We start from the raw sequence: 23,002 nt of genomic DNA, 5'->3' as shown, positions 1-23,002 counted from the left end.
ATAAACAAAATAATGAAAAACAGATTATTCTGATATATTTGCTACGACGGCCCTTGGTGATGGCGTCATCATCTCGCGCCCAACCGAGCGCTGGTCAGTCAGGTAAACAGAACGGAATGGGGAATGTTAAATAAATCTTGATGAGATGGAGATTTTTCGAATCTGGACGCCGTCGATTCTCCAGGATATATGTCCGGAAATTTCAAGAGGGACTAAAGAGACAATATGTATTACTGAAAAGTACATTTGTGCGCTAATGCGGTAGTTAGCCGGATGGCTAAACAGCGCGACTGGTAGACAAACTTAGTGTTGTAAATAAGGAAATGGTCTGACTTTTCAATCCAAAGTACAGATGAACTTGATTCGTAATTTATGTGAAGAGTACGATCGTTTAAAGCAGGATGTTAATTATTCAACAGTAAAATACATAGGATAAAGGGATCGACAGTCTCTTTAAGTCAAAAAATATATAGGCGGTTGTTTATTTTTAAGAGGCTACAAAAATCTGTCCTCTTAAAAAAATTAAATGGGGAGAAACTGGATCAGAAGACAAGCAAGTTGTGGTTTTGTCATGGTGCTGGCAACTGTGATCTTCTCCTGCTTTTTGATTGGAGTTACTGGTCAAGATGGACAGGCCATGTCTTCAGAGGAGAAGTCCAAAATCAGGTGAGCTTGTATTTAATATACTTTTATATTAACGTACGCTGACAGATATGGGCTTCTGTGTTTTGTTGGTTAGGGTTAGCATTGAGGTTGTCAGTGTATGCAGATGCTGGTACCATTACCATACAGAAACTTAGTGATGATGACAGCTTGTAATGTTTGTTAGAGATATAGAGCTGTTGACAATGGTGGTAGACATTACCAAAATACTCATGCCATTTTTGTTTTGTCCACAACTAATGATGATGTTTTTGTGGATTTTGAATCAGCATTGTTTCATTAGTTGTTGTGTATTGAATTGGCAGAGGATTGCTTCACAAAATGATGACGTAGCAAACATGATTTCTCAAGTTTAGGGTTGGGCGTTTGATGTAGTTGGCTGATTCATTCTAATACACGTTTTAAACAAATGAGGTGTTGTCTGTCCATAAATAATATGTCCCTATTATCAGGTTGTCAACATAAAAAGCTGTTGAGGTCATTCTAGAAAAGTGACACTAGGGCTTGGCCTATTAAACTGTATGTTGAATGTAAAATTTTAAACTTGATCTTTTTTCAGTTCCACCTAAATTTCTGAGATTGAACACCAACAATTTACATGTACTCAAATAGCAGCATAAATAATGTATTTAAATAGACATTTGTACTAATGTGAATGTTTACCAGTCAAATTGAGTATTTCTGCATGAGGCTTTTACCAGTGCAGTATCAAACAGTGCAGCTGCCACTCCCTGTAAAAATGATCAACTTATGTTACCTAACTTAACAATTTAAGTTAACAATTTCAACTTGTGTTTATAAGTTATGTCAACTTATCACAAGTCAAAACTTAAAATAATAGGTTGAATTGACTTGCAAAACCAAGTTGTTTTAACTTCATGCTGCATTTATTTCACAGTCCACACTCACTGTTACTTTTTTGTTTTAGGGACCAGATTTTGGAAATGTTTGATCATGCCTATAACAGTTACATGGTGAGCAAATCCCTATATTACTGGCTTTAATTTTGAAATGCATGTCTTATTGAACAATATAATTTTTTTTAAATATTCATGTTGGACCACAAGTCATCAAATGTTATTGTTTATAAATATAAAACAGAAGTAATAGAATTAGTGTGCTTTAGTTATTGTACTTTATTACACGGCTCTCTGGAATGCTTGATTCTGATTGGTCAGTTGAGACATTTGCAGGTTCGTTCTTTTCAAATAATAACCGCTCCAAAGTAATAACGCAGAGCCGGTACTACTTGTACGATTAAAATCGCTCCGCTCCAATAAAGATTACTGTTTGGCGCCATCTTGTGACAAACACTGGACAACCACAATTAAGAATGGAACATTTTGACATTAATTTTAACATGTACGGAAAAAACAAAACATTTAAACAGTGGATAGAAGAACGAACAACGACAAGACACAGAGAGCTTACTGAGACTAAACTTGACAAAATAGAGCATGACAGCTATGAAGCCAACACACAAAAAAATACAGAATGGGCATTAAAAATTCTCAAAGACTGGTTAAAGAGAAAAAAATGGAGACAGACAAGTATGAAGCAGAGGATCTTAATAAGGTATTACAATCATTTTATGCATCTGTGCAAAGTTTCGCGGAAGGATAAAAATGCTAATTTAAAACAAATATGCCAAAAAAATGTTTCAAATTCATATTCATGTCCAGTTTTTATTCTTATGTGGCAAGTAGCCGTGTAATAAGCGGGATAATGTAGAGGCAGCCGGTAGTTATCGGGAAATAAGCCCCTTCAGTGTGATACAAGACCCTCCGCTTCGCCTCGGCTCCTGATCACACTGTCGGGGCTTATTTCCCGATAACTACCGGCTGCCTATACATTATCCCTTACTTGTTACATAGCTACTTGTACATTTTGTTTGATCAGTAAATTGTTAAAAGACTAACTGAGACTATGTATTATTTCATCATCTGTCATCTATCAGAAATATGCCTACCCAGCCGATGAATTAATGCCCCTCAGCTGTAAGGGAAGGGTGAGAGGGCTGGAACCAAATCGAGGGGACATTGATGACTCTCTAGGAAAGTGAGTTTAAACATCTTGTGGTCAATGATTGATCACGATTAATCGCATACAAAATAAGAGTTTTTGCATAAAAAAATGTGTGTGTGGTTTTGTGTGTAATTATGTAATATATTCAAGCACAATACATTTCACAAATACATATTAGAATATTTTTATTTATATATCAATGTTTTAATTGTATATATAGTATAGAATATATAAAAATATAAATAAATGTATATACACATGTAAATGTTTCTTAAATACATACATGAATTATACATAATAATTACATACAGCGCACACTTATATTATGCAAAACTCACTTTTATTTTGTATGCGATTAATCACGATTAATCATTGCCCATCACTTTTTTACCCCTTTTTTTGTCCTTAACTTCTTCTTTTGCCATCTGCTTCTCTAAGTTTGTTAAAAAAAACTGAGGAGCTGTACAGTAATATTTGTCCCACATGATTCTTTGCTAGTTATGTTTTAAAATGTGCTAAAAAGTGCTATTATGGTTGCACAGCTAAACATGAGCTTGCATGAGATCAAAAGTGAGGATATTTTGTTTTCAATGTTTCTTCGTTGGGTTTCTAATGACAAGCTGTCTTTGTCTATTTTCAAAGGTTCTCTTTAACATTAATCGACTCTTTGGATACTCTTGTGGTGAGTTAAATAGCATTCTGGGTAGTATTTGACACCTGTTATGTTTGTGGATGCTTAAAAACTGTTGTTTCGTGTGTTCCTGGGCAGCTGCTCAACAAACTGGATGAGTTTGAGGAGGGTGTGAAGAAGACGATCAGTGACGTGAGATTCGATAATGACATCGTCGTCTCTGTTTTTGAAACCAATATCCGTGTGCTTGGGTACGGTGAAGTTTCATGATAACGTTTCACTTACTTTATACATAAATAGCATTAAATGGCAAGCTACATTTTAGTTGATAGGATTATGCAGTATTTTGTAAAGCCACATTTTTGAAAACAATTAATATCTTTGTTTGTTAAAGTTAAAGTTCACCAAGACAATAAGTGATCATGTGCACCTATTTATTTGACCCCATTCCCATGCGACTGGATTTCACTGAGGATGAAGGTTTGATAAATTTGTGTTGCGAAGTTGTGTTTTGTAGTTTCATAACAACAACTGGTTGTTAACTGTCATCCCTCCTTATATATAATGTCAGTATTACATAATCACATATGCATGCATTCAAAGCACACAATGAACCATAATAGCCATATACAGCCAATAAACATCCCACGCTAGTAATAACATATTACATACAAATCAGAACTTGAAATTCGTAACATGTGTTACTAAATATAACTCAAACATCATTTAGAGAAGTCCAAGTAATGCTTTTCCTCTTCCTTCAGTGGCTTGTTGGGTGCACACGTGATGGCAGGTGTTTTAAAGCAGCGGGGAGAAAAGATGCAATGGTATAGAGATGAACTGCTGCACATGGCCAAAGAACTGGGCTACCGCCTCTTACCTGCCTTTAACACCACCAGTGGCCTTCCTTACCCTCGGGTAACTCCAGTATTAAGACATATTTTAAAAGTATAAGTTTACCTTGTTGCAACCGATGACCTCAACTCAAATATTTTCATTAGGTAAATCTGCGCTATGGAGTAGTCGGCCCTCTTTCCCGTACGGGCACCGAGTCGGACACCTGCACTGCTTGCGCAGGGACTATGATCTTGGAGTTTGCAGCTCTTAGCCGTCTGTCTGGAGACACGATATTTGAGGTAAACACCGGTGGAGTTTTGTTAACACCAGTAAAGACTAGTGGAGTGCAGTTGTGCTAACAAGTCGTTTCCTCTATTCGCTGTAGGATCATGCTCGGAAAGCTCTGGACGTTCTCTGGGAGAAAAGGCAAAGAGGAAGTGACCTCGTTGGCACGGTGATCAACATCCACAATGGAGACTGGGTTCGCAGGGGTGAGGCTTTGCATTGGATCTGCTGTTGTTACTTGTAGTGCTTGTTAGACAACAGTTGAGATATCTTTAACGCTTAACCTTCTCAGAGATTATATTCACATTAATGTCTTGTATTTCTCATTACAGATAGTGGTGTCGGTGCTGGTATTGACTCTTATTATGAATACTTGATGAAAGCTTATATACTTCTTGGGGACAAAGTTTATCTTGAGAGATTCAACACAGTAAGGGTTTATATTCTCAAAAAAAAAATAAGGATTTACACTACACAACTTTTAAAATCGTGTACATTTCTACAGAAAAACTATACATGATCACAGTATTTGCGATTGAGGATTACACACAAGACGCGTGTCAGTTTTATTACAAACACAACAAACCTCCCATTCCTAATCTTCATTTAGAGTTAGTTTTTCATTGGCCGGGCCAGCTTATGACTATGGCTGTCACGATTATGACATTTGGCTGACGATTAATTGTCTAACAAATTGTTGAGATTATGACGATTAATTGACTGTTTCATTGCTTTGACATTTAATTCTAATAACTTTTTTTGTTTGTTCATGAAATAATTTTCACACGTTGTTGTGATTATTTAAATTAAATCTTTGGCAAGGTTTACCTGGCAGTAAATATTAATACATATACCAGATATTTAAAAGTAATTATTTAATGAATATATTTTCAAAAACCGAAAATTCTTCATAAAAAATAAACACAATAAAGTGTCAAAAAAATAACTGAAACTAAAATGCAATCAAAATAAACTGACTATAACAGAACAGGCCTTAAATAGTAGCCAATCCTACTAAGGTCATATTAGTACTGGAAAACATGTCTGTAGCGGTTGCAAAAAATCAATTCCTTACAGATCCTTAAGAATAGCATCCTTCACTTACCTAAATTTGGAATTGCTGTTTTGGAAATGTATGTTTTACCTGGCAGTTCATACTGCTTATCAAAGTTTTGCAGCATTTCTTTAAATGTTTTTTTCCCTACTGTATTTAAAGGCTTTGCAATGTACATACAGGTGCTGCAGCTCCCCCTTGTGGTTTTTAAAGAGATGTGCAATCATTGCGGTGATCTGAAATCATCACGATGAGGTCAAACAATCACGACGAGACAATTATCTAATCATTTGTGACAGCCCTACTTATGACATGGAATGGAGGTTTATACACCACAAAATTTCCTTTGAAGTTTGCCTAAAATATCAAACATGTCTGATATCCTCTTACTATAAAATCAAAATCTGAAGTTAAAACATTAAAGAGTCAGTTTGCATCAAACACTACAGTGTTTTCTAACTACAGACCAAAAATCTTGGGTAAAGTTGTGTAGTGTAATTCAATCTTCAGTCACACAAATCTCATTTTAACTCACTTGAATTGCCACATGACTTGTTTTCCTTGTTGTGACAGCACTACAGTGCCATTATGAAGTACATCAGCCAGCCTCCTTTACTGCTCAACGTGCACATGCACAACCCCACCGTGCACGTGCGCAGTTGGATGGATTCATTACTCGCCTTCTTCCCTGGACTGCAGGTTCAGCTCTCTGTTCTCATTATAAAAAAATCTTACTTTGTAAACTCGGGACCCTTGTTTTTTTAAGAAATAAAAGTAATTGAGCTTTGTCTAAACACATTCAGGTTCTGAGAGGAGATTTGAAACCTGCCATTGAGACGCATGAAATGCTGTACCAAGTGACCAAACAGCACAAATTCCTCCCTGAGGTAATACATGAATAGACCACACAGTACATCAGCAAAGGTCACAGTTTTTGATTACAATTTTGATCAATGCTTTCAATGATCTGTTGTCTAACAGGCCTTTACCACCGAGTTCAGAGTTCACTGGGGGCAGCACCCTTTAAGACCAGAGTTTGCTGAAAGCACATACTTTCTTTATAAGGTAAACATGACCTTCTATAGACTTTGTTTGATTTGTACAGTTATGTCAATATGTATGTTTTGTCTTTTAAATAAAGTTGTCTGCGTCATTTTTAGGCCACAGGTGATCCGTACTACTTGAAAGTAGGCCAGTCTATAGTGGAGAAGTTGAACGCTCATACGCGGGTTCCATGTGGCTTTGCTGCGGTGCAGGACGTGAGGACAGGCTCGCACGAGGACAGGTAAGAGCATCTGATCTACCAAATATTTAAAGGGGTCATACCATGAAAATCTGAGTTTTTAATTTAAGTTCCCCAGTGCTTCTATTAACCTAGAAAACGTGAAAAAGATCAACCCAGTAACTTGGTAAACCAAATATGCGCTCTGGGGACACCAAAGACTTATTTTACATCTTTAAAAAAAATCTCATATGACCCCTTTAAGACTTTTTTAAGGAATTATCACATATCTAAAGCGATTTATCTTAGTAAATTGATTTTTATGTTTGGTTTATTCAAGGATGGATTCCTTCTTCCTCGCCGAGATGTTTAAGTACCTCTACCTTCTCTTCTCAGAGAAGAGTCAACTGCCAATAGACATTGATGATTATGTTTTCACTACTGAGGCTCACTTGCTACCAGTGTCTCTGTCCAAGGCCCAGCCCCCCTGCCATAGCAACAATACAGTAAGAGCTTGCCATTTTTTTCCAAACAGGAATCCATGTCAAAGATGCTTTATAAGGATGAACACAACTATTGGTCACATTTATGGTTAGAGTTTTCAAAAATAAAAGCAACCAAGTCATATATAGGAACCAGATCATTCCTGTTGACATTAACTCATTGTCTGCCAGTCCTTTTTTGAAAAGTTGCCCCACGGCATTTTTTGTGATTTTCACAAAATGCCTTTTAGGAAATTTACTTCAAAAAATATGTATAAACATACAAATATATCAAATAAATGAACAGACCCTCTGCTTTCAAACAAACAAACAACCAAAACAGGAAAAAAAAAACGTTTCATCCTATCTGTATTTTTTTCTGCTTATAAACTGTTAAATATGTACGGAGCCCCCAAGGGGACATGGTGAAAAATTAAATAAAGTTTAGTTTCATGTGCTCACGCGAAACTTTCATGTGCTCACGCGAAACCTTCATGTGCAGAATTTTTTTTAAAAGTTTAGTTTCGCGTGAGTATGTGAAACTATCGCCTGCTCACCTGAAACTATCGCGCACGCACGTGAAAGCGAAAGTTTCACGTGCGCGCGGGATAGTTTCACTCGAGCACGCGAAACTAAACTTAAAACAAAAATTCTGCACATGAAGGTTTCGCGTGAGCACATGAAGGTTTCGCGTGAGCACATGAAGGTTTCGCGTGAGCACATGAAGGTTTCGCGTGAGCACATGAAGGTTTCGCGTGAGCACATGAAGGTTTCGCGTGAGCACATGAAGGTTTCGCGTGAGCACATGAAGGTTTCGCGTGAGCACATGAAGGTTTCGCGTGAGCACATGAAGGTTTCGCGTGAGCACATGAAGGTTGCGCGTGAGCACATGAAGGTTTCGCGTGAGCACATGAAGGTTGCGCGTGAGCACATGAAGGTTGCGCGTGAGCACATGAAACTAAACTTTAGATTTTTTTACTCCAATGTCACCTTAGGAGCTTGGTAAATATGGGTATTTTTCTTAAAAAATATTTTTTATCAAAAAGCTGAAATAATTGCATTTTTGTGAAGGAATTTTGTTAGAGATCAGATTCAGAACGATTATCAAAACATACAGGGAGTGTAAAATTAATAAATACTTTTTTTTATAAATTTGATAAGTGCGATATTACAAATAACAATAAAAACTCATCAGGAACACATTTTTTCATGGAATTTTTTCTCTTTATTGACGAGATAACTCGTCAGTGGCATGGAAAGAGTTAAGTGATGGTCCAGCAGGCAACTATATTTAGCTAACAGTGCTTTTGGGAAACACCCCTGGACACCACTACATGGTGGCAAGCCATGCACAGGGCTAACACTACTTACATTTTCTAGTTTTGTGTATTCCCATTGTATCTTTGACATACTGATTTTGTATTCATAATAAAAGTCTCTGTATTTATGATTGTAACCATAGAAAGCATGCTCTTTTAATGTTGCATCTTATATCAGTCATTTGCTTCCCTAGTCTTATATTCCCACAATATGACCATCTCTATTTGTCATCTTTCTACAGTATCATTGTTGATATTCACAATAATTACTTATTATCACAGTGATAGCTAAGTTTTGTGTTTCTTTCAGGAACCTCAAGCATCTCGTGAAGATGATTTGTTTTTATACTCCTGTCCCAGCGCTCAGACTCTGTTTCCCAACAACCCCACTTTTGCCAAGACTATTAGGGACGGCTACAAATACCTCACAGGTGTTGGCAGATCCCAGCAGACTGCACCTGTCAAGTGAGTAATGTTTGGTGCTTATTTACAGTTAAACCTATTGGTAAAGGTTCACTCCACTTTTTTTGAAAATATGCTCACTTTCCAGCTCCCCTAGAGTGAAACATTTGATTCTTAATATTTTGGAAGCTGATCTCTGGGTCTGGCGTTAGCACTTTTAGCATAGCTTAGCACAATCCATTGAATCTGATTAGACCATTAGCATCACGCTAAAAATAACCAAAAGAAATAACCAAAGAGGTTTTAATATTATTTAAAACGTGACTCTTCTGTAGTAACATCATGTACTTAGACCAACAGAAAATTAAAAGTTGCGATTTTCTAGGCAGATATGGCTTGGAAATATACTCTCATTCTGAGGTAATAATCTGATGTAACATGGCTGCAGGCAGCATGTGTAGTGATATTGCGCAGTGCCTGAAAATAGTCCCCTGCCATTGAAAGTAACCAAGGGACTATTTTCGGGCAGTGCGTAATTAGTGATATTAGAAAAATATTGAAACTCTTTGGTTATTTTTTTAGCGCGATGCTAATGGTCTAACCAGATACAATGGATTGTGCTAAGCTATGCTAAAAGTGCTACCGCCAGACTCGGAGATCAGCTTCTAAAACAGTAAGAATCAAATGTTTAACTCTAGGGGAGCTGGAAAATTAGCATATTTTCAAAAAAAGTGAAGTGTCCCTTTAAGATGGTTTAAGAGGACAACAAAAGGACAAGACAAGAGTAATAAATACTCAATATTGTACACCACCATTTAAAAGTTTCACTAAATTTTTGATCTGAAGGCAGATGTCTGAATGTTAATAAGTTATAGAGAATAATAAACTTGCACAAACATATCAATTTCTTTCATTACAAAACTAAAACTAATTTCTTAAAGATAACTTGATCCAAATAATAAAGTAGCAAATAAGAGCCCAGAGTAGATGGGAACTCCTTTAAGACAGTTTAGAAAGCATCTCAGGTTGAGACTTCAAGATGCTGTCTGCTAAAATGATAAGAATACATTTGAACAGTGTTATTTTGCAGACTGTAGGTTGGTTTTCATCACCCTGATTTTTGAAGTATTGCATAAGAAATGAGTCATGGAAATGCTATAAAATTCACAAAAACATTTTTATGCTCTCTTGATGTGGTTTTTGACTAATGCGAAAAAGCGTAAATGCTAATAATGGGAGATGGAAATGCATTTGCCGAATAAATTCTGACATAGCCACACTGCTAGTAAATGTATAACTTGCCAAATCGTTACTAAATGCAGTCCTGACTTCATTTTTTTATTTACTTTTGGTTACAAGTTTACCAATACCGTTGTCATTCGTTCAAACATCAAACTTGATGTAAGCGCACCTAATTCGCATTTCTTTGTTGTACTTGTTTGAAAAGATTTGTTTGTGTTATTATAGTTATGTGTTTATCATATCATCATTTTTTACATAGTGGGATTGAGCTGCCTCTTCATGAGACAGGCCTGGAGCCTCTGGAGTTTCTGAAAAGCATTGGTATCTCTTTAGCGCCTTTCACTGAACTGGGATCCTCCATCCGAGGGTCAACCCAGGTGAGCATGCAGTAAAAGATTGTTGATTGTCGTTTATCTTTTGCTGGATGGCTATTGATAAAGCTCTATCCGTCCACAGGACTCTCAGAAAGGTGTGTACAAGTTGAAGCTGGTCGCGGAGGTGAGCCAAGCCCCCGAGCAGGAAGAAGTAACACCGCTAATTGTGCAGCTCATTTCCCCTCCATTTTTGGGAAGGACTGTACTTACAGCAGGACCAGCGAAGTTTGGAATGGACCTTACCAAACAAGAGCACGGGGTGAGGATGTTGGGGTGAATGATTTCGAAACAGTTATCATCATATATACATTTATATATTCTTTATCTATGATGTGTTGCTGTCAATTGTGCATTTAGATGTGTGTCTCACTTTCCATAGAGAATAAATATGTCAGCTCAATGCCAATGGAAACATAACACAATTGATTCTAATAAACTTTTTCTCTAAGGTGAAAGGCAGTATTGCAAAAAGTGATCCATACACGGCATGCGGGCCCATTCAAAACGCTGTAGAGCTACAGGGACACATAGCACTGGCATTGAGAGGAGACTGCATGTTTGCTGTCAAAGCTCGACACCTGCAGGAAGCCGGAGCAATCGGGGTGATCTTCATTGGTGAGCCAAACTGTGATGAAAACCAAATTTTTTTTCTTTTTTAAAAGAATAATTTGGTGAATAATTTTTCATTTGGTTTTAAATGTTCTCACAGATCACAGAGAGGGCACCAGCAGTGCTGAGACTCCGCTCTTTCAGATGGTTGGAGATGGAGACTCCACAGATGACATCACAGTTCCCCTGGTGTTCCTCTTCAGCAAAGAGGGAGCTACACTGACTGCCGCACTGCAGGAACATCACAATGTAGATGTTCTCCTACTGCCGAAAGAGAAGCAACTGGGTAAAGGTAACACTGATCATATAAAACACATTGCAGAAATCATAGACCCTTATCAGTATTATTAGAATTGGGCACAGAGCAAACTGTTTGTATTCCCATAAGGGTTCTCACGGATCCTTGAAAGTTTGTGAATCTGGGGAAAAAATTCAAGGCCCTGGGAAGTTTTTGAAAATATACATATATAGATACAGGTCATTGAAAGTGCTTGAATCTATTTTATGCAAGAAGTTTTCTGGAAAAAATCCATATTATTCCCTGTGTAGTGTAGGATAATATTATAAAAATTCTAGACTTTTTCCCCACAGGTGTTAAACTTTTTGCTTTAAATGTTTATATTTTCTGTATGCAAATGTTGATTCATACCAAAATGCTTTTTTGCATATTTGTGTTTGACAAATGAAAAATGTCTCGGATTATGTATGTATCTGTTGTTCCCTGAGAAGGGAACAGGGCGCTGCGTCTCCCTTGTTATTCTTCCTGCGTCCCTTTAATGCCGTCTTTGGCAGTATTTGAAATAGCGATATACTTCCTGACTCCCGCGTCACCCTGTCTTTGTTGTTAAGCCTCACCATTGGTTGAATTTGATATACACATTCAGACACACTTACCCTTGGAGGCGTCCCCAAAGTGTCAACGCAGTGACGCAGCACGAGTTCCCTCGAAAGGGAACTGTAACAATGTATCTTAAAAGGTAACACCATGTAACCTTGCTCTCACTTGAAATGTGCCCCCACATTACGTCCTTGAATTTGAGGGCATTGGACCTGGAAAGTCCTTGAAAGGCCCTTGAATTGGAAGATAACTAAGGTTTGGGAACCGTGTCCCGTATTTCTTTTTTTTTAAAGGAACAGTATACCCCAAACTAAAAATTTTGTCAGTTTATAGACCCTCAAGCCATCCCAAATGTATGAGACTTATTTTCATCCTTAAAAAGTCCAAATGAATCCTATGGGTTAATAAATGTCTTCTGAAGTAAAGTGATATCTTTGTGAGAGAAAACGATTCATATTTTGCACTTTAGCTCAATTTAAATACAAACAAGCAGATCTGAATGATACATTCAAATATGGTGGCACGCTGATAACTACAGGTCTCATTGGTTGTCTCATGATAAAACATGCACACCTATATGACAAATATCCACTAGTAAATAAATAAGCTCAAAATGAATAATTCTCTCTCACAATTTTTTTTGTTTCGAGTACCCAATAAAACTGTTTGTGTTCAAATGAAGAAAGGAAGTCATATACATCTGTGATAGCATGAGGGTGAATAAATTATGAGAACTAAAAATTTTGTGTTATTTAATTCCTTTTAAGGTGCTGTAGAATATAAAACCCTTTTTTTACCTAGGTATAGATGAATAATAAGAGTTCTGTACATGGTAATGACATGTGGTGAGCCTCAAACGCAATTGGGTTATTCTCACGTAATCCAGATTTATAAAGTGTCCAGCATCAGATTTATTAAAAAAACCTTTTTTTCCACATATAGGATTAAGTTCTGAACTTACTAAAACTATTATTTTTAGAGGATTTCAAAAATATTTCTTATAGAATTATAATTCTAAGAAACAAAAATTATCATTACCGCAACATGATATTACATTAAATGTATGCATTTACAAACGCGTGTTTCAGTAAAGAGAACTAAAAAGTTGTCTAGGTACTATGACAAACCAAATTTCAACTTTTATCTGGAGAGATATAATAAGAACTGCTTACCTGGTAGCCATCTTGAGTGTCACAGTCAATTATGTCCCTTCCAACAATTTTTTAAAAAAAATGTTAATTCCTTAAGGGCTTAAACAATGATTGAAAATTGTTGCGGAGGATGAGAAAATTGGTCTAGGACACATTTATATTTCTTATTATTGACTCTACATTTACCAATGATCACCAAATACTAGTGTTGTAGTAAAGACCACCTAAACCAAGACCAAGTCATGACCAAGACCAAGACAGGCCGAGACCTAGAGAAGACCAAGACTTTAAAGGGTCGAGACCAAGTCCAGACCAAGACAGGCCGAGATCAAGTCAAGACCAAGACCATTGCAAGTCACTGTATTAATACACTATGATTAAATGTGGAATATGCATATTAAGAGTACTCTTTGTCTGAGACCGGGACAAGTTCGAGTAAAAATGCGGTCGATTCTGAGAAGAGACCAAGACCTTTAAAAAGTGGTCTCAAGACCGATCGCGAGTACCACAACACTACCAATGTTTCTTTATTGTAAATGTTTATAGTATAACATGCACTGAAGCTTTTTGTTTTTTAGATTTTTTAATTATACATTTTCCATGTCAAAGAACCCAAATCCAGTCATGGACACGTTGTGGTAACGAAAATTTTCCCCTTAAATGTGGAAAAAACAACAAAATTGGTTTGTATGATGTCATTTAAAATCATGTGGAAAATAGTACGTGGACAGATGTTTGTAACTGTATGCTTCTTATTTTGATACTCTTACTTTGCATTTACTTTTTTTATCAAAATGTTTCATGACACCTCTTTCAAGTCTAATTTCACGAGAATTACCCCGATTGTTTCCTTCTCCTTATGTAAACTTGTGCATGCAAAAGAAAGACTGTTGGAAAACAGGCCAATCTCAACATAACACTGACTGTGATGTCACAGTCGTAATGTACGCCCCCAACATTAAATTACACATTAAATTAAATGAAGTACATGTTGTTATAATGCTAAAAAAAGTTTTGACTGCTGAGTTAGCGCTATGTGCTAGTTAATGCTATGTGCTAACGTTTAGGCTGAAGTCATACTTTTGAAGTTATAGTTACACTTTGCAGATCCATACTGAAAAAAACAAAATTTATATCTTCGTCTGATACAGGATCAAACATAAGGTTTGTTTGCACACACACAGAGCTACTGAAATGAGCCGCTCAAAGAAACAGCCAATCAGAGCAGAGCTCAACATTATTATTCATGACCCTTTGAAAATAAGGTAATAATAGACCATTTAATTCCGGGAATAAATCCTAAGGTTGTAAATGGACATGTAAAACCGTGTCTGGATCATTTTTGCACTTAATAAAGTCACATAACGTATCAGAAAACATATTGTATCAATGCATTTTTTTGGCACCTTTAAGTACACAGAAATTTTACTTGGCTCAACAGACATAGTCTAAAGGTCACACAACTATAGTTGCTTAATTTAGATTAGTTTTACATTTCTTTAAAAAAAATTTTTTTTCCTTATAGAGAAACCTGAAAAGTTAAACATAAAGTTTCGTCTGACCAAGGAGGGAGAGTTTGGTGAAGGGGAGGTGGAGACCACTACAATCAAGTTTGTGCTGGAGCAAAGTGAAGTGACTACAGAGACCGATGCTGAAGGAAAAGACGCTGCTGCTGCTGCCTCAACAGGGACCTGCACCCCTCCACAGAAAGACCCTGAACTCAACCCCTGACTATAGCATTAACCTTTACAGAACACAGAGCTGCTGCTCCCTGACCTCAGATCAGAAAACACAGGCAAAGGAGAACCTCTTTCTCCCACGCTTTGACTGTACCTCCGTCAGATGGCCAAACTCTCGTTTTTCTCTGTGAATATGTAAAGAGGGTCTTACTTTGTGTAGTTTCTAGATTAAGAGGGTTGGACATGCAAATACTGTCTGATATCGTGCTACTGTTGTTGCAGGATGTTTTGTACTGTTGAGATCTTCAAGACGGCAGGATGATAAAATAATTTTTTCTCAAACCAGTTATTCTAAATCATAGTTTATTTAATGTTTAATTCTTATTTTAAGCATCTCGAAGTATAACTTCCTTAAAGAGACGGTTCATCCAGAAATGTAGATTCTGGTATTATATAGTCACTCTATTATCGCTTCAAACCTTTAAGACTTTCTTATTCTTTTTAGGATTATATGTTTTATTTCATGTTTTTCTTTATAGCAGGGATTCTATGACCAAACCCCAAAAAACAGTGTTATAATCTATATATAACGGATAGTGTTTAATGAGGGAGAATGCAGCAATATAGTTTTTATATACAGTTTATAGACCGATATATCAGGGACATGAAACACCTATGACTTGAATATGTTTGCATGTGTGTGTGTGTGTGTGTGTGTGTGTGTGTGTGTGTGTGTGTTGGAGATGTGAGGTAGCGTTGGTCATTGTTACAGACTGTGCATTTTAACATAGGCCAATATGACATCTGTGCATTTGTTTATGTGTGTGTGTGTGTACAAATAATCAGCTGATGTGTTTGTCCTCTACACAAAGGAAATTTTGCCTTGCTATATCATCTACCCTGAACACAACATTGCCTACAGTATCTCCCACATTTGAAGCTTTCCCTGTCTACTTTATGACAGACACACAACACATCAAACTATCATGAGGTTTACATGATGATATTTATTTGTGCAATGATAGACATTTCAACTGTATAGTGTGTACTACTATATGTACAGTCTTACATCAAGACAGAAAACACTTGCTTTGTTGCTATAACATAGATTAGACTGCAATGTCTTACTAGATGTCAAACATAACTGTTATTTATGTTCCAGTGTCAAAAGGATGTAATCTTTACCTCTTATTTTACAAGGGCTTATGACCAATTCACTTACGTGGGTATAGTACAGATCAGATGGCTTTATATTTATTAAGATATTTCTGTACATTACTTGAGATTGTAATTGTTTATGCAGGACCAAAGTCATGAAATGTTTAAGTGCGGTGAAAGTATGAGATTTTAATGGTGTCTTTTTAGGAGCTGTTTTTGTATGACTGATAAAAGAATGAACGAGCCCTGCCATTAAAATCAAGTTATCAAAACTGTTTGAGCCTTCCATTTTTGTCATTTACAGTTAATTACAATAAAATTACAACTCCTTAAATACCACACCCACTAAATTAATTCAGATACAGTGGTAACCTGGTTACGGCATTTTAGAAAAATTATAACCCAGTTTTGAAGTCTTTTTAACGTATCGATATAGCGTCGCGAGTAGTTTTGAGTAGCTTGTAGTGATGGGCAGTCCGGCTCTTTTCATAGATTCGGCTCTTCTGGCTCGGCTCCCTTAGAAGAGCCGGCGCTTACGGCTCCGACTCCTGCTCTTTATTTAGTATCACTGGGAGACTTATTTTTTTAGCCCAATTTAGCAATTGTGAACGGTTTGTGTGTTGGTATGCAATTTTTGTATCAATTGTTTTTATAAAAGCTTTATTTTTATGATTTTTTTTGTTAGGAAAAAATACAGAGTTACCATTATTTAACATCATAATAAAACTTTAATTAAAAATTGAACAATGAACACAGAACCACAGCAAACAAACCTAATAAATAAAGGCAAAATTAGTATTTTTCAGTTTTCTCTCATGACTTAACTTTCGCGAACGACCCATCACTCACTACCTTGGGTCCCTGGTCTCTGGACAACATGATTTGTCAGGGTGTGGAGATTTACCCCAGTCTGCGATTGCCGGGTAAGGATTTGATTCATTTTGTGTGTGCATAACTTGCTTTGTAATCAAACGTTATATTTAAAACTGCCTTTTTGTTATCGATCTAGCTGAGAAAAATGGCAAACTGATGGGTCCGATACTAAATGTGGCAGCAGTGCCCCACCAAAAGGTAAAAACGGATGTGGCTTTTTTAATGTGATTCATTTTGTCAGCTTGTGGTGTTACGTAACTTTCTTATTGAGTTATGTGTGTTTGTAGTTCAATTTATGTTGATAACTGTGTTCTGTATGCGTTCACTGCACCGCCGAAGTTGTTTGAATATGGTTTTAATGCTCTTCAGGGTAACGTTTAATATTTAGGTAAGTTTACAAATTAAAAAGTTGTGAAATGAAATATTTTACGGTTGACATTCCTCATGACGGTCAACAGAGGGCGCCCCGCCCCAAATCATCATTTGGAACCGTTGCGGATGCGCGCGCCTCCTGCCGCAGATTCCTTGATGTCTCGAGAGGTGAGTGAGCTCCACTTATGAGACATATTTCTAGGTGTAAATAATATTTTTCTAAACCAAACTTTGTTTAATATCGTAGTACCTCATTGCAACTTGTAAGATTTAAGAGGTTCACTTACTGGTAAATTCATTTTATTTTCTTAAATCTGTTTGGTTTTCAGTGTCACTTCCACGTTTGGGGAGCTTCCCACCCTCCATCATTAAAGGACAGCCTGAGCATTAGCTGAATTTTTTTTCATAACTATGAATTTCCGCCCAAACCTTATATTTGATTCAATAAACTAAATTGTGGATGTGGTTCAGTGTATTTAATACACGTCTCCCTTGCATTGTGCAATGTCTGTGTCATTGTAGCTTAACAGGTTTAATACACACATTAACGTATTGGTAATTACAATCTTACAGGTTTCTTCACACAAAGGGTTGATCACATCCACCCATAACGGCCACACAAGAAACGGGCGAGTAACAGACACATCTTGACGGCTTTAATGTAAGTAAACTATTGCTGACTTACAAATAGCGCCCGTATTTTTTAATATTACATTGTAATAAATATTATTTTGAAATAGTACTTACTCCTGTTTTATTTTTGTAATTGTTGTTTCCCTTAAACCAGGCAAAATAGTTTTATAATCATGTTTCCACTGCGTCTATTCTCAGGTAAGTCAAACTTTCTACACTTCATAGAATGCATTACTGTTAATACAATGTTTTTGTTTATTCAAATATATTGTTTATACAATATGTGTTAAATTGGCAAAATATAACCTATTGTGCAGTAATAAACTTAACTTTTACCCTGCCAGGATTTATGACCCTCGCCTTATGTGCCTCACGTCAGTATGTCTTTGTGAATGAATCCAAGACATGGACAGAAGCTCAGAGTTACTGTAGAGAGAAATACACTGATCTGGCAACCATTGAAAATGAACAAGAGACGATCCAGTTACTCAACATGATGGATGACCACAATGATCTGGCCTGGATTGGACTTTATGATGATATGAACAGTTGGAAATGGACTCTAGAGGACACCGATTTCTTTAAAGAGGCAGATAAACAGTTCAGAAACTGGCATAACCCGGGACCAGGAAATTATGGAGGACAAAATCTCTGTGTGTATATTAACGATGGGATATGGATTGCAATAAGATGCAATTCACAACTTCCTTTCATTTGCTATGATGGTAAGCAGTCTATTATTTCTTAATACACATATTAACCTATGATAAAACTATTTTCCTATGAAAATAATAAATACACAACCTTTGTCTAAAGTTGAATATTTTATGAATATCTTTTAGGAGGAGTAAATGCTAGTTCTAGTTATGTCAGTGTTTATCAGTATAAAAACTGGACCGAAGCTCAGAGTTACTGCAGAGAGCATCACACAGACCTTGTCAGTATCAGGAATGAGACTGAAAACCAGAAGATACAAATTTTAATGCAGGACAATGGTCCTGCTTGGATTGGTCTGTACAGAAGCAGATCTTGGTCGGATCAAAGTAACTCTTCATTCAATAACTGGATGCCAGAACAGCCAGATAATGCTGGAGGCAGTGAATTCTGCACTGTTGTGTCATTGAGGGACTCTGGAAAATGGACAGATGAAAACTGCCTTCGTAGGTTTCCTTTCCTTTGCTACAATGGTGAGTATATATCTGTTAAACTGATAGGATCTTTCAAAACGTCAAACTAGGGGTGCTCAAATAATTCCGATATACTCTAATAATACATGGCTGATAATTATTCTGAATCGCACAGCCGATATTTTTCACAGCTATTTTATGAACTACTGCTTTTGATCAGTTAGTCCTTATCAATGTGAAATCACTGTTAGTTTGAGTCGTTTAAAACATGCATTTGAAAAAGCAACACTCGTCAAAAAGAATCATTATACATATTCTTTATTATCATGAAAATACCTGAAAAGGTTTGAGTTTCTGCAAGAGAGCGCCCTCTGGCTTTTGGATGTAGCGGCATTTCACCGGATTTCATTAAAAAGCATAGCAAGCATCATCGGCCGATCCATCGGAGCATCCCTACTTCTAACATGTAAAATTTGTCACTTTTTTGCAGTGTCGTCTTTGGCATCATCCCGTCAGTATCACTTTATATCTGTGAATAAGACCTGGTCTGAAGCTCAGAGACACTGCAGAGAGAATTACACTGATCTGGCCACCATTGATAACATGGATGATATGTACAGACTGATCAAAACAGTTAATGGGAGTTACAATGGATCAGCGTGGATTGGACTGTATGATGATCTGAACAGCTGGAGATGGTCACTGGAAAACAATGATTTCTATCAGAAAGGAGAGAGAGACTTCAGAAACTGGTATCATGAACCAGACAATAATGGGGGGAAGGAATTATGTGTTTATATGAAGACAGATGATGGGACTTGGTTTGATTCAATATGTGACATCATGCTGTCATTTATTTGCTATGATGGTAAGAACATTTTACTTACATACTTTTTAAGGTGCTTTTATTGTTTCTGAACATATATTTAATATCATAGGTAGAGAGAATGCCACAGAGAGATACATCACAATCACTGAGAAGAAGACTTGGACAGAAGCTCAGAAATACTGCAAAGAACATTACACAGATCTGGTCGGCATAAGAAACCTAACCGAGAATCGGAGATTGCTTCAAGGCGCAGATGCCATGATCTGGATCGGCCTGTACAGAAACAGGATTTGGTCAGACCAACGTATTTCCAATTATCAGAACTGGAGACCAGGAAGTAACAGACGTGAGTTCATCTCAAGAGCACTTGGGTTCAAGAGTGGTTTTCAGACATGTACTGCTGTTTCAATAGGCCAGTTGGGTGGATGGACATATGAGAGTTGTGTATCCATCAAGCCTTTCTTTTGCTACAGCAAAGGTACAGTAAGTCCCCATCAATATCACTTTATATCTGAGTCTAAGAGCTGGTTTGAAGCTCAGAGATACTGCAGGGAGAATTACATTGATCTGGCCACCATTGAAAACAAAGCGGAAATGAACAAGCTCTTTAAAACAGTTCGGGGGATTTACTCTGATTCGGCGTGGATTGGACTGTATGATGATATGAACAGCTGGAGATGGTCGCTGGGAAACACAGAGTTAGGAGGAGGTTTTAAAAGTTGGAATGTCCAAGAGCCAATAAACGGGTATGGACAGAGTCTATGCGTGTTCATGTCATACCAGGCAATATGGTATCAAACCATTTGCTCCAATAAGGCTCCTTTTATTTGCTATGATGGTAAGAACAGTCTTTAAAAGTAATAAATGAGAATGAAATATGTGTCATACCATGAGAAAACATGTTTAAATTGTGTCCCGCAGCAAGACAGAATGCCAGTGCGAGTTATGTGTATGTTTATGATGCCAAAAACTGGACGGAAGCTCAGAGTTACTGCAGAGAGCATCACACAGACCTAGTCAGTATCAGGAACGAGACTGAAAACCAGAAGATCCTGTCTTTTTTTGAGAGTTATCATTTGAGAGTTTGGATTGGTTTGTACAGACAGAGATCTTGGGCAGATCAGAGTAACAGCTGGAGATGGTCACTGGAAAACAATGATTTCTATCAGGAAGGAGAGAAAGACTTCAGAAACTGGTATCATCAACCAGACAATTATGGGGGGAATGAGCTGTGTGTTTATATGGATGCAAATGACGGAACCTGGTTTGATGTCTCATGTGACAGTTTTTTCATTTTTCTTTGTTATGATGGTAAGTTACAGTATGATGGTATAATTTATAATTATATGATTATTGAAGTAAGTATATATGAGGAGCTCAGATGGAAAAGAAGCTAAATGCCAGCTTCATCAAAAATGAGATAATGAGATTAACCGAATGCTTCCGGCATATATTATATGTTCAATCTCGCCTTCAGGTCATTCAGAAATACTGCTTAGTTGACATCCAATGTCCATATCCATAAAAATGCACATTCTTCAAGAAAACAGATGTGACCGTGTCAGATGCACTTAGAGGGTTTTGCATCTGAGCTCTTCATAGTCTCAAGCTTTTGGTTTCCACTGTATTTAAAAAGTTGTACCTCTTTTTATTAAAATCTTAATAATAAACTGATCAAAATGAATTCTGTTGTTTCTATAAGACAGGAAAAATGCCTCTCAGAAGTACGTTTTGGTGTATCAGGAAAAGACCTGGAGTGAAGCGCGGAGATACTGCAGAGAGTTTTACACAGATCTGGCCAGCGTGAGAAATGAAACCGAGCATAAAGAGATACTTAGCATTGAATTGTTTATTGAAGTTGCAGAGGGTCGTAATAATTTGTGGATTGGTCTGCACAGAAACAAACTGTGGTCAGATCAGAGCAACTCCTCCTTCACATACTCGATGCTATGGACAACAAATCTGGCTCCAGAACCAGATAATGGTTTATCTGTAGGTCAGGCTGGGATTCAACATTGCACTGCTGTGTCTTTAGAGTATTTTGGGTACTGGACAGATGAGCGATGCTCTGACCGTTTGCCTTTCTTCTGTTACAATGGTGAGAAATGTATAGATAATTAAATAAGTATTTATAATGTAGTAATTTTTGCTAAAGCTCTATTCTGTTTTTCTTTCTGGTTATGATGATGGCCATGGCATGGACTTCAGATAACTATGGTATGTTTTGTTTAGGTTACACCCTATAAACTGTTGGGCTATTTTTTTAACATGTGTTGGGTCAAAAAGATACGAGCCCAGCCATTGGATTAAATTAACCAAGAGAGTGTTTACATTTGACCCTACAAACCCAACAGATTGGGTTTGTCCCTTTTTGACAGTTTAACAGTTTAAAAAAAACAGCATTTAGAGATTTTTTGTCCCCTAAAATGGGTTTAACACACATTCTGTTATTTTTAAGTATTTTATATTTTGTAATGTAAATGTACAAAAAAACATGTTCTGGAGTTGGAGATAACCCATTATTTTCTATTTCTCCAGTGGCTGGATTAAGATTGAGGTTTACGAGCAAAGAAAATTTGTCTGAGTCTCAGATTACAGAGTTGGTGATAGATAAAGTAAGTAAATATGTGTCAGACATTTCTAAATAGATTGGCATGTGAAATGACCACAACATTTCTTTTCAGTTAAAACAGGAGCTGATCAGACGAGGACTCCCTAACAACTTTACCATGCGCTTGAGAAACGATCGTGAAATTAGTTCATCAGTTATTTCATCAGGTCACAAGCCTGTTGTGTCAATAAAATAATAGCAAATTAATTTGGATTGACTTTGAAGTAGAACCTTAGTCCTGACTCCTGAGAATCCTGGGCTTGAGCTCCAAGCTTACCTGGACAATGGAATTTGATAAAGTTAACTGATTATGGGTGAAGGAGGGATGCTGGAAGAATTGTCAAAGGGGAAAGATCGGTGGCCAGGTGGCAGTTGCTTATATACACTTTAAAAAAGACTTTTATGTCATTGTTCTAAAATGTTTATATACTGTATGCGTTTTAAATTTTTAAATTTAATTTAGCTGTTTTAAAGAAATAACTAAACCACTTTATTTTTGTTGTGTATTTAATGTAATTCTCATTAAAGACATTTGAATCAGTTGACTCCCAGCATATTTCTTTAAACATTTATAGTAGATCAAAGG

General features: G+C 36.8%; 2 protein-coding genes and 1 long non-coding RNA gene across 4 annotated transcripts; all 3 read left to right on the top strand.

The window, feature by feature from the left end:
- The first annotated feature begins 83 nt into the window (after positions 1-83).
- On the top strand, positions 84-16,246 carry LOC135721683 (ER degradation-enhancing alpha-mannosidase-like protein 3). 2 transcript variants are annotated; one of them, XM_065244109.2, is made up of 20 exons: positions 84-666; positions 1,592-1,637; positions 2,621-2,721; positions 3,331-3,370; positions 3,458-3,570; positions 4,084-4,237; positions 4,321-4,455; positions 4,542-4,647; positions 4,774-4,871; positions 6,069-6,194; positions 6,299-6,382; positions 6,477-6,560; positions 6,656-6,780; positions 7,058-7,223; positions 8,829-8,983; positions 10,422-10,539; positions 10,619-10,795; positions 10,986-11,151; positions 11,246-11,431; positions 14,660-16,246. In XM_065244109.2, exons 1-20 carry the CDS (start codon positions 527-529, stop codon positions 14,863-14,865), a joined length of 2,526 nt encoding a protein of 841 aa, XP_065100181.1. In that variant the 5' UTR covers positions 84-526; the 3' UTR covers positions 14,866-16,246. The 2 variants fall into 2 exon arrangements, with proteins under 2 accessions (XP_065100181.1, XP_065100180.1); XM_065244108.2 differs by having other exon boundaries at positions 11,246-11,437.
- Positions 16,247-17,729: 1,483 nt separating this feature from the next.
- Positions 17,730-21,897, top strand: LOC135721836 (macrophage mannose receptor 1-like). The gene is made up of 9 exons (XM_065244277.2): positions 17,730-17,877; positions 18,004-18,047; positions 18,194-18,574; positions 18,692-19,036; positions 19,467-19,844; positions 19,915-20,643; positions 20,727-21,116; positions 21,508-21,608; positions 21,704-21,897. Coding segments are annotated over exons 1-9 (2,454 nt in total). The 5' UTR covers positions 17,730-17,875; the 3' UTR covers positions 21,788-21,897.
- A 76-nt stretch (positions 21,898-21,973) lies between these two features.
- LOC135721835 (uncharacterized) lies at positions 21,974-22,891 on the top strand. Its single transcript, XR_010521602.1, has 3 exons — positions 21,974-22,022; positions 22,344-22,420; positions 22,490-22,891. It is a non-coding gene; the product is annotated as an uncharacterized lncRNA (long non-coding RNA).
- The last annotated feature ends 111 nt before the right edge of the window (positions 22,892-23,002 follow it).

Source organism: Paramisgurnus dabryanus, chromosome 18 (assembly GCF_030506205.2).
Source record: "Paramisgurnus dabryanus chromosome 18, PD_genome_1.1, whole genome shotgun sequence".
NCBI classification, from domain to species: Eukaryota; Metazoa; Chordata; class Actinopteri; order Cypriniformes; family Cobitidae; genus Paramisgurnus; species Paramisgurnus dabryanus.
Note: the sequence above shows the minus strand (reverse complement) of the source record. Positions and strands in the feature narration are given on the sequence as shown.